Source organism: Polistes fuscatus, unplaced genomic scaffold (assembly GCF_010416935.1).
Source record: "Polistes fuscatus isolate 324 unplaced genomic scaffold, CU_Pfus_HIC Scaffold24, whole genome shotgun sequence".
Taxonomy (NCBI): domain Eukaryota; kingdom Metazoa; phylum Arthropoda; class Insecta; order Hymenoptera; family Vespidae; genus Polistes; species Polistes fuscatus.
The window spans coordinates 244,090-257,263 of NW_025113101.1; the positions used below are offsets into that span (position 1 = coordinate 244,090).

Genomic DNA, 13,174 nt, shown 5'->3' on the forward strand with positions numbered 1-13,174 from the left:
TCGAATATTTTTCATTACAAATAAATTCATTGATCCTAATAATAATTTTCAAATATTTCTATTATTAACAAAAAAAAAAGCAAAACGATTTTATAAATGCTTGAAAAATGAATGAAATAAGAATATCTATCCTCTTACAAAAAAAAAAAATAAATAAATTTCATCGAATATTTTTCATTACAAATAAAATTCATTGATACTAATAATAATTTTCAAATATTTATATTATTAACAAAAAAAAAACAAACGATTTTATAACAATTCCATATACGTATCCCATTAACAATAATTTTCAAAATATTCAATTGATACTTCGAATACAATACAGAAAATACATTTCGTTCACGCTATGTTTCAAAATACACACACACACAAACACACACACACATCACATCGATATTTATTAGAATAAAATATTCTAAAATAAAGAGATCTTGATTAGTTTTAGGGCAAGGTATTCTACGAGAATATAATCCCCTCCCCCCTTATCCCCACCCCGTTTTCGAGTGAATATCGAGAAATATTTCCAAGACGTTTAATCGCATTACGCTTGGTTGCGTCTAACTCGATTAACGAGGTGCAAGTTTCCACTTACAAGACGTAAAGTCTCACTCGAATTCTCCGAGCAACGAAGGCAAGCGAAATGAGAAACTTAGGGGAATCGTAAGCGACAGGTGGAAATGCGTTTAGCGAGAGACACGCGATGGCCCACTAATACATACACAGATATATATACGTAAGAACGTATATACATTAGCAAGATATTTGGATGTTGGGTGGTGGGGGGGGGGAGAAGGGGATATATAACTATAGTTAATCTTCATACCTTTAAAATCTTTCGAAAGTTTAGGACATTGGATTAGAATCTTTAATCTAACACTTTATTGGCAGAGACATTCAACGTGTTTTGTGACTTATGATTTAATTAAAAAAAAAAAAGAAATTTGTTTGTTTGTTTTGTTTTTAACCATATGTTTGTTGCTTTGAGCCAATACTACTATATACTACTATTAAGAATCAGTATACTTTTATCTATTATATTCTTTATACTTTTATCTACTTTGTTTGCGTTACTACTGTTATAATGATAAGTTTAATAATAATTACATAATTTTAACAATATTTAATTTTATTTTTACAGTTTTAATTTATATTTTATAATTTTTACAATATTTAATTTTAATTTTTCCGTTTTGTTTCAGTTATATGTTATATTGTATTACACTGTAATTAATGGCCTTTAGGGAACTTAGGTTCTAGGGTCAATAAAATATTATTAAATAAATAAATAAATAAATCCACCGCATGACAAATCAAATTACCAAATACCACGTCCTGTAATTTATAAAAATCCTGCAATTTGTAAACTGCGTAATAAATGTACATTTATTTATTATTTAAATACAATAGAAAAAAATATATTGTTCTCTTTGAGCCAATACTACTATATACTACTATTAAAAACCAGTATACTTTTATCTACTTTGTGTGTGTTACTACTATTATAATGATAAGTTTAATAATAATTACATAATTTTAATTTTTCCATTTTGTTTCACTTATATATTATATTGTATTACACTGTAATTAATGGCCTTTAGGGATCTTAGGTTCTAGGGTCAATAAAATATTATCAAATAAATAAATAAATAAATCCACCGCATGACAAATCAAATTACCAAATACCACATATTGTAATTTATAAAAATCCTGCAATTTGTAAACTGCGTAATAAATATACATTTATTTATTATTTAGATACAATAGAAAAATATTTTATTGTTTGTTATGTATATTATTTATGTATATTATTATGTATATTAATATTATGTATATTGTTATGTATATTTATTGTATATTATATTGTTCTTTATCCAATTGGACTACACAATTTCATTCTATATGAAAATATATATATTTTTGTAAAGCGATCATTTGACTGGTCACGTTAGAAATAAGTATACATTTTGTGTTGGTAGATTTAGTACTAAATATACGTCCGACACGTTATAGTGTTGCTTGATTAACAGCAAGATAGCTCAAGGTATTTATGACGCGAACGTTTCCGACGTGCTTTGCCATTTAAGAATTTCCTTTCAGCAGTACCACCACCACCACCACCACCACCACTCAGCATCAACCCCGGTATCAACAACCTTTTCTTTTCCTACCTTTAAACCCAGGCCCGTCTTTCGAATATACCTACAGATTCCGGATGGAATCGTTTCAGGTAAAGCTTCACGAATCGCAAACGGAATCGTAAGTAGCATCGGAGAAACGAGAACACCGTTATGCGTGTTCTCTCTCTCTCTCTCTCACACACTCACATACATAGGTTCATTCGATTTTCCACCTAACCGCCGCTCCAATTAACTCAACAAACTAACCTGGTGATTAAATAGTCAGAAATCACTTCGTTGAATTCAGATTAATCCGTTGGATTCGTATAATTACGATATAATGAGATTTTCCGTTGTAATACATTCGAATTCGTTCAACCGGCATGATTTACAATAATCACATTTTCAAACAACGATCCGATGTCGATAAGCGATACTTCATTTCATATTTCAAATCTTTTTACGAGTTTTAGAATGAATATTTTCAATATGATAAATCGGTGTAATGAAATATTAATATGATACGAATAATAATATGACGATGGGAAATTGCAGAACGACGACGGCCAATTATTAATCGGCAAAAAGCGTCAAAGCGTTTCAAATATCGTATTGATTATCGTTGTAAAAGAAAATTGAAATATTTTAACTAACAGAGTGAAAGTGTTAAAAATTATCGCGTGTAAGTATATTATAAAATATAAATATAATAATATAAATATATATATATATATAATGTATATTATATAATTAATATAATTAATAATAACGGATTCGAATAAATATATATATATATATTATTAATATTATATATTATTAATATTTTAATTAATATTTTTCAATATTAATATTTTTATATTATTAAATTTATTAATAATATAAATTACATATATATATATATAATTAATAATTCGTTGTGTAATTACGGTGATATGTATCGAATCAAAATTGTGTATAAAGAAAAAAAAAAAACAAGAAAAAAAAAAGAATTCCAATAATTAATTCTTCGTTGCAATAAAAAAGAAAACCAAAAAAAAAAGAAAAAGAGAAATCAATATACAAAAATTCTTGTATTATCAGCACGAAAGCGACAGGAAAGATCTTCCATGCAACGACGACGACGAACAGCCAAAGAGATGGAAAGAGAGATAAAGAAGAAGAAGAAGAAAAAAAAGAGAAAGAAAGAGAAAGAGAGAGAGAGAGAAACCATAAACGGATATCAAACGCGTAGATAAAATAAAACGAAAGACACGTACCTTGTAGCCAAGATAAGCAAGTAACAAGGCTTCCGTGAGCGAAACCATAGCTAGGATCACCTGTACGATCCAAAGTTCCAACGGCCTTCTTACCCATAGGATTGCGTCCCAATTGATGGTAGGGTGTTCCTGAAATTCTTCTTCGGTTAAATTTTGGGACGCCAGAAATTCCGTTTTGTTTCCTGGCATACATCCGTAACTGAAAGAAAGAAAGAGCAAAAAAAAAAAAAAACAAAAAATTGTTTAGGTAAAATGGGAAGTGTCTAGTATGGGGCTGGGGGTTGGGGGCGGGGGGTAGAGAGGGTGTGGAAAAAAGAAACAACGGGAATATGGAAAAAAAATCAAAAGAAAGAAAAAAGAATAAAAAGGATTGTAAAAGGAAAAGCAACCACCAATGGGAAAATACTTTGGGGAATATGCTTTTGGGAAGGGGGAAGTAAGGGGGGAGGGGGTGGGAAAGTAAGGGAGCTTTTACACGGTCGAGCAATAAGATGCTAAAACGTTTTCCTACTGGCTGCTGCTGCTATTGCTGCTACTGTTGGCTGCAATCTTATCTCGGACTCTTATTCTGCAGCCGCGATGTTGCATTGCAACAAAGTATCGTAATCGCGCATGAATATTGCGTTAAGATCGTGAACAGGAATAGCCTACCCTCGATTCTAGGTTAAAAAGGGAAGCATTTTCCTTTAAGTACGCTATTTCGTTTTTAGACGAGAAATGAAGATTACCGGTTCGAGGATTCTCCGAACCGAATTGTCCTAAAGGGTCGATTAAGGTATTTAATGAAATCCCCGTAGGAAAGAATAGGAGATCTTTTTCTTCTTTTTTTTTCTTTTTTTTGGGGGTTAATCCCCCTTCCACATGATTTTATTTTTCTATTATCTATTTCAACTACGAGATTACCGAACGGGATTTGATTAGAAAAAAAAGAAAAAATTAAAGAAAAGAAAAACACGTTCGTGTTACACGAATGAAGGGCTCTCTCGTTTATTTTCTTGCAAATCATTTCCTCCAAATTTTATTTATTTATTTATCATCGATTTAAAAAAAACAAAATAAAAAGAAATAAGAACAAAGATAATAGAACTCACCATGCTGCGAAGGTCGGATCGTTGTCGATTATAACTCGGAATATGTAAAGGAAACATGTCAGAAGTTTGAAGAAAAGATTGGCCAGTCGTATTCTTAAACCTGAAATGAAATAAAAAAAGGAAACAATATCAATCTAGGGAGAACGATTTTTCTATAGAAAAAAAAGATAAGATTTTGTGTTCGTATATGGAATGGAATGGGGGTGGGGGTAGGGGTGGGGTGGGAGTTTAAGCGAAATGGAAGTTTTGAAAGAAAACTAAGAGTGGCAGGAATATCGATTGAAATCAATATCGTGTTTCTGTAACGCGTAGGTAAAGGTATTGGCCCTTGCAAGGTGCGACAAAACAACTTCCTTGTGATATCTGCTATTGGCTGCTGCCACTGGCAAGAAGCATTCGAAATGGTTTGCCATCGTGGCATTTGAATCTTTTGACAAACAAACAAACAAACAAACAAATATACGAAAAACAACGATAAGCTCGAATAAATGTTTAACGATAGAAACAAATGTAATCATGAAAAAGTATCGCGTATTCAAAGTAAAATAATAATAATCATCAATTGTGTTCGAGAGGATCATCTCTGTCATTAGAAAAATTCATCGAATATTCATATTACGAACGACGAGAGCTCGTTAAATGTGTTACCCGTTTCGAAATAATAATTATTTATTTCCCTTACACCTGTATTCCTCACCCCACACCCCAACCCCCCACCTCCCATAAAAGAGAATTGTATCGTCGAACAAAATGTGCTTTTTTATCTTTTTTTTTATTTCCGTGCGACTCAATACGTCACGATTCAACGAATTAATTAGTATCTCTTTTATTTGTTTTTGTTTTTTTATTTTTATACACCTAACGTGTATCTATACTATAATACAAACGAATAATTAATTGTCAAAATACTTTGTTCGCGGTGAATTGTATCTCGCGTATGAAAAATCTACGATAATAGAATCTGTCCGTTGGCAAACGCAACGTGCGATATTAGAATTATAGTTCAACGTGTCATCGCAAAAAAAAAAAAGTGTCATACTTGATGATCTGTGTTAAATTACAAAGATTCGTTATAACGTAAAAAAAGGGGAAAATTGTGAACATTGTAATACGAATATTACGAGATTAATCGTATTTATTTGTTGTTAGGAAAAAGAAAAAAGAGAGAGACAGAAAAAGGGGGTGGAAATACGAAAGAGGGGTGAGCAAATTATTCGAATTAACATTCTATGAATATTTGATTAATCGTTTAATCAAATCGTTTAATATCGAAGAAGAATTTTGTAAAATTAATCGACACGCATCGAGAAACAAACGTTTTATTAGAGTCTTGTCAATTATATCACTCGACACAAGATATTATATTTTTGAAATATTTAGAAATAAAAAACGGTTCGAATGTTGATCCCTATTGGCAGATTTGACGTATGATATTGAAAACGTATTCGATTGGTGCGTTAAAATAATACTAAATTTATGCTTTCGATGAATTATAAAAACACGTTGAGTAACCTAATCAATATTACTATTATAATAGTATAATTTATTAGTTGATATAAAAATATAAATTAAAATAGAAAAATAAAATCACAAATACGAAGGGTTTTATTTATTGTCACGAAATAAGGGTTAAAATAATACTAAATTTATGCTGCTTTCGATGAATTATAGAAACACGTTGAGTAACCTAATCAATATTACTATTATAATAGTATAATTTATTAGTTGATATAAAAATATAAATTAAAATAGAAAAAATAAGATCACAAATACGAAGGGTTTTATTTATTGTCACGAAATAAGGGTTAAAATAATACTAAATTTATGCTGCTTTCGATGAATTATAAAAACACGTTGAGTAACCTAATCAATATTACTATTATAATAGTATAATTTATTAGTTGTTATAAAAATATAAATTAAAGTAGAAAAATAAGATCACAAACACGAAGGGTTTTATTTATTGTCACGAAATCAAGCAGATAATTTATGCAAAGGTATTCTCGATTATTGCATTGAAATAATAGTTACTTTTAAAAACCCTAGAATATCAAGTTAAAGCAAACTATATATATATATATTCTCCGATTATCTTTATTCTCGATCAAATTTCGCGTAATCAAATATTTGACGAGCTTTTATATCGACGTGGTCACGACCCATGCGATGACTACTCGTTGCGGTAAGGTTAATGCGAATACGATGACGATTTCTATGCTTTACGATTGTGAAACGTTGATAACAGATAGGTAATATTACGAAATACTAAAAGCAGTATCACATTTAGGCAGAATTTAGGCCTGAAATTCGTGGCCATTGATGCGTTCGCGTTATTACGACCGAGTGATTTCTCTGATAAAATACGAAATGGTTTGGTCTCCTTTCCTATTCGAATAAATCCGATTAGAATTTATATTAATAGATCATTGATAAATCCTTACAATGGACTCGATATTCTAATTCACTTTCTAATCACGATCGTATATGCATTTAATACTTACATTTATACACCCGTACGAAATTTCCATTTTCTCGGGGTTTAATTATTAATGAATTAATTTATTAACAAATGAATTGTATTATAAGTAACATATAAGTAAAAAAATTGCATTGTTATTTAATTAGGATACCATAAAAATGAACAAAATTCTAAAATCAGAACGTTAGAAAAATCATGTAAACAATATTCAGTAAAAATACTCAGTTCAACGATAGATTTCGAGGAAAACGGTACACAAAACATATACTTTGAGCTTTTAAACAACATTAGATACTTCTATTGATTAATTAACAATTATTTGAATACTCTAATATATTCTATTTATATTTAAGATATTATAAACGTAATATTATATTTATTATCTTACTTTTAATAGAAAATAATATTGATTAGATATGATTTCATATGAATACATTGAATAGTTAGTTATTTCACGAATTAACGGATTTCACAAATCAACGCTAACATTTCTACAAACGTGCGTAGGAGGATGGAAAAAGTGTAGCAATTAGAAATGGAATCGTAGAATGGATTAACTCACTCGATCGTTGGTTCTTGATGAAATATAACTGAAGCCGTTCCTTGAAGGTATTCTCGTTAACGTAATACTCGACGCGAACTCTGTAACAAACAGAACAAAAAAATAGATTCACAATCGTTAGAGCAATATACAATGAAGTGGTTTTTTTTTCCTTCCTTCTTTTTATTATTACGAATTCAATAAGTTTTCACGCCAATAGTAAATGTCATATCTTCGGTACAATCTTTTTTGTACGGGTCAATCGTTCATACAAAACCTTTGCATGGTAGTTTTTGATAGAAAAATTTCAAAAATATGACATATGTCACAGATACTTTATTATTTTTATTATTACGAAGACTTTATTATTATTATTATTACGAATTAAATAAGTTTTCACGCCAATAGTAAATGTCATATCTTCGATACAATCCTTTTTGTACGGGTCAATCGTTCATACAAAACCTTTGCATGGTAGTTTTTGATAGAAAAATTTCAAAAATATGACATATGTCACAGATACTTTATTATTTTTATTATTACGAATACTTTATTATTGTTATTATTACGAATTTAATAAGTTTTCACGCCAATAGTAAATGTCATATCTTCGGTACAATCCTTTTTGTACGGGTCAATCGTTCGTACAAAACCTTTGCATGGTAGTTTTTGATAGAAAAATTTCAAAAATATGACATATGTCACAGATACTTTATTATTTTTATTATTACGAATACTTTATTATTGTTATTATTACGAATTCAATAAGTTTTTACGCCAATAGTAAATGTCATATCTTCGATACAATCCTTTTTGTACGGGTCAATCGTTCATACAAAACCTTTGCATGGTAGTTTTTGATAGAAAAATTTCAAAAATATGACATATGTCACAGATACTTTATTATTTTTATTATTACGAATACTTTATTATTATTATTATTAGGAATTCAATAAGTTTTCACGCCAATAGTAAATGTCATATCTTCGGTACAATCCTTTTTGTACGGGTCAATCGTTCATACAAACCTTTGCGTGGTAGTTTTTGATAGAAAAATTTCAAAAATATGACATATGTCACAGATACTTTATTATTTTATTATTACGAATACTTTATTATTTTTATTATTACGAATTCAATAAGTTTTCACGCCAATAGTAAATGCCATATCTTCGGTACAATCCTTTTTGTACGGGTCAATCGTTCATACAAAACCTTTTGCATGGTAGTTTTTGATAGAAAAATTTCAAAAATATGACATATGTCACAGATACTTTATTATTTTTATTATTACGAATACTTTATTATTGTTATTATTACGAATTCAATAAGTTTTCACGCCAATAGTAAATGTCATATCTTCGGTACAATCCTTTTTGTACGGGTCAATCGTTCGTACAGAACCTTTGCATGGTAGTTTTTGATAAAAAAAATTCCAAATATGACGTCACAGATACCACGATTCGAAGTAATGGAATTTTAGAAAATTTCAGTTTTACTTCGGAATACGTGTAACTGCATTTCCCTGTGCATAGCATCAATATCGATCGAATTTCATGGTTCAATGAATACCATAGCATTTCTGTGAAATAATTGATCAGGCTTTTGGGACAAGCATTACTTAATCATAGGAAAAAGGGATATAAAGTAAGAACCAATTGCATTGAATCAATGATAGTAGTACACTTTCCTTCTCATTATATATAACACGAGAGTTCTATTCTTAGTGCAGGTAATGCAGTAACGTCACTGAGAATAGTGTTACGTGACGTCACTTGGGCAACGTCGACAACTGGTCGACGTGGTGAGCATATACGCGATCCTTTCCGGTTACGTTGAACTCATTCTTTGACCTACATATTTAACGTCATTCTTACCAGACCTCAGACATGCATCCCTTTTTCCCCCTTACCAAATGACAAACTTTTTTTTTCTAACTTTTATTCTTGCTACTTTATTATTATTATTATTTTTTTCTTTATAAATAAACACGCAATTACTAATTATTATTCCTAGAGTTTCCTGAGCAAGAATGGTAGAAGAGTGGAAGAAAACTTTATGGAAAAATCCGGGCAAGATGTAACAGATGATATATTACTGTACGATGCAATTACTGTAAAAGATCGCGATAAAGTGCATGTGCGTTTCAGTACGTTCTGGGGTGTGCCTGATTTGCGGCATTGGATGGTTGCTATTATAACGTTTCTAAAGGAACGCATATTAAATACGCGAGCATTAACAACGATAAGTATTCGCCATCGTGTGTTTTTTACCCTCTATATTTTTTCCTTTCTTTTTTTCTTCATTTATTAGATATTTTTACACACCGACGTTTAATCGAGATTTCGTACGAAGAATTGAGAATGAAAAAAGATACGAAAGAAAACTAACCAACCTAGACCGATGGTGACTCGCGTTTTATTTTCAACCCTTGTATTTTTTGGCACGTTTTCCGGGATTCGCGTCCCAGGAATGAATAGCTAGAAAAATAAAACTCTATGTCGCTAATCTTAGAGAGTATTGGGGTTGGGATATCGGATAAAGGAAAAGAAGTTGTGCGGTTCCTGGCCGTTGGTTAACTCAAACCAACCTTGGGGAAGATTAATGATCTCTTTATCCACACATTCACCGATTACGGAGCCGAAGAAAAGCGCACCGGGCTTCGTTCATTCTTCTTCTTAACTTTTTGCCTCGTTTAATAACGTTAAATACTGACAAAAAACTTTTCTCAGACCATTCCGAGAGAGAGTTTTTTTATTTATTTATATTTTGCCTATTTTTATTTAATTTTATTTTTCAAGTTGACACAAATTTAATAGGATGAAGTTAGTCAACCAGCTTGGTGTATTGTTCACCAAATAAAAAAGTCAGTTAATTCTTTGACTGGTCTTTAAATAGTAAATTTATTTCGATTTTATTTTGTATTCCTTAGATTTCGTTTCATATAACGTTTCTAGTGGTAGATACGTGTAAAGTCATAGCAAACGAGGCGTCATGAAAATTCTTTCTCTATAACAAGATTAATGGCTATGCGGTTTCGTTTCGGTTACCAGTGAAAGGTCAATCCCCACAATAACGAGTTTCTCGAACAATGTTAGCCCGTTTCCTGTCGCTTGGTACTGACCGGTATACCTTTTCCGTGAACGATACTCTGTTTAATTCTTTCCTTTAAACGTAACGACCCGTATATGAATCGTCTATGAAAAATCTCATACATACATGCAACACGAAATTTATTTCGATTTGTCAAAATGGGATTAAGGAACGTCAATTATTCAATAATGTTTAATAATAAATATAAATAATTAATAAATATGTAATAATAATTAAATGTTAACCACAAATAATAATATGTAATTCATTGTTTTTGTAACGTGTGATTATTTTTTTTGTTTATTCTATTTTTTTTTTTATTTAATTTATATTATTTTGATTAAACTAATTAACAGATTAATCTTCGATTAAAACAGCTGATCATATTCTTTCGTATCTTTTCTAAACTTTATTCAACGTTACGCGGTGTCTTTCTTTTTCATTAAAAGGAAGAAAATATTGTACGGGATTTCTATAGCAACGATTCCTCTTTATTTCCAATTTGAGATATCACTCGAGGCGATTTATATAAATTCAAAGAAATGTTTTTCACCTCTATCCGCAATTTGTCTTTCCGTTTTCTACTACTTTCTTTTCCACCGTTCTTATCTTTCATCTGAAAATTGTTTTTCGCTTCCTCCCCGATACGGTTGGGGGTGGTGGTTATTTCGCAAACGAGAGTAGATTCGCCGAAATTTGTTGGAATGTCTTAGAATTGAAAAATTCGATTGATCTTCTGACACACATCGACATCTGATCGATTAACATAAACGTGTCTCGAATTTACGTATAAAAGAAAATATTAGAAAAATAATTTCGTTTAGTTGAATTATTTGCTATCATAACGAAGATTTTTCTACATTTTCTAATACTTCTGTTTTATCTTTTCGTTTCTTCTTTTTTCTCTTTAACATTGTTGCTTTTTTCTTGTTGGATTCGTAAAGAAAATAACAACATACGAATGTCCTCCATTCGACGAAGGAAATACTAACCAACACCCTTTCTAACAGTACTCCATTTTATTTGAACTTAAAACACTAGGAAGAATAAGCCAATCTATAAATCGAAATAGGGGAAACGATTCCAACTACGTTGTATCCTCAGTTTCACAGTTGTTCTTTCATTTCTTCGATCGTAAACGTTATTCCCTAGTTTACTTTTGTCATTTCTTTGAAAGTGCAAAATACGTTGGAATGTTTTTTATCTAAATATGAAAATTCGAACGAATCTAGTACAAGGATTTCATTAAATTTTTTTATATTAAAATTATTATCATAAATTGATCGCTATTTTCAATGTAATTATATTTTTCAATTAACTTGTAATAATCAACTACGCATATATATTCCCATTTTACAAATGCCTGGCTGTAACAATCGATAAAGCTATTTCATTAATTGCCAATATTAAAATGTTTAATACTGTGTAAAACGTTATTTAACAGATTTACAACAGAATAGTTCTAAATCGAATACGATATTTGTGCAGTTAGAATTGTAGGATTCGTGAAAAAATTGGGCCGTTGGACTGACTGGACGACCGGGATTCGAACCCGGATCTTCCGCTTTCTATTTCCGGGCGGCTGCTTTTTAACCACTGAGCTATCCAGGGCCCACCGTCCAATCTCCTCACGAACGCCTATTTAAGTTTGGCATCCCGCAGAATGAATAAACAATTCGATCAATTTGATTTGATTTATTTTCGGTCGCATTTGATTGAAATATTGATAGAATATACTTTTTGGAATTTATACTTCTTTTGTCTCGCGTTAGGGAAAAAATCATGAGAATAAATTTTTACGATGTACATCGACACAAAATTAATTAGATGAATATAAAACATACATAAAATACATCAAAATATTTTATGTATATGTTAATTGTAAAAGTTTAATTATTTGCTCTTTTGTTTTGTTAATAATACACACCAATGAAGTATAACTTCTATATAAGTATACACACACCCGTGTGTTTTTGTTTTTTTTTAATTAATTATGTGAATCTTACGCTTTTTATATTTTATACACCTTTCGATAAGTTCCATTAAATTGCATAGATAAGAAGTTTGTATCAGTCTGCATAGCCTTATAGATCCAACACGTTTCAATGAGTTCTATCAACATGCAATATCTGTAGCTGTAATTTATATGCACTTCGTACTCGGTTTGATACAACGGAAGAAAAAAATGACTTACGTTAGCTAGCGCATGCTCACATAGAATATATATATATATATAAGCATGCAGAAGTCGAGTTCTCGACAGAATCATAATGCGAGACACGCGATGATAATAATTAAGTATCCGAGAGACCACGGGGAAACGAGAAAACTTTATCGCGAATAATTTCAAGTATAATTTCACGTAGAATTGTTGGATCGGCATGACACGATTAAAAGTAAAGGAAGGAAGAAAAGAAAAGAAAAGAAAATTTCTTTGCAACATAGCAATCGTTTATAAAATCTATTTGCAAAATCTAAAGTTTATTCTTATCAAAGTTTATGATAATTATGAATATTTCGTAGAACAAGAAGAAAATATCGATACTCGAAAAAGTTACAGGATGGTAAACATTAACATCAGTGGTCTGTAGATT

General features: G+C 30.5%; 1 protein-coding gene across 13 annotated transcripts in view; it reads right to left on the reverse strand.

Annotated features, from left to right (window-relative positions):
- LOC122518261 (potassium channel subfamily T member 2) overlaps positions 1-13,174 on the reverse strand; it is a 124,687-nt gene that overhangs the window by 29,206 nt on the left and 82,307 nt on the right. For all 13 annotated transcript variants that reach the window (XM_043637080.1, XM_043637071.1, XM_043637070.1 and 10 more), the window contains 3 exons: positions 7,509-7,588; positions 4,468-4,567; positions 3,377-3,575 (listed from right to left, as the gene is read on the reverse strand). In XM_043637080.1, coding sequence (XP_043493015.1) covers positions 3,377-3,575; positions 4,468-4,567; positions 7,509-7,588 — 379 coding nt within the window. The remainder of the gene's footprint in view (positions 1-3,376; positions 3,576-4,467; positions 4,568-7,508; positions 7,589-13,174) is intronic.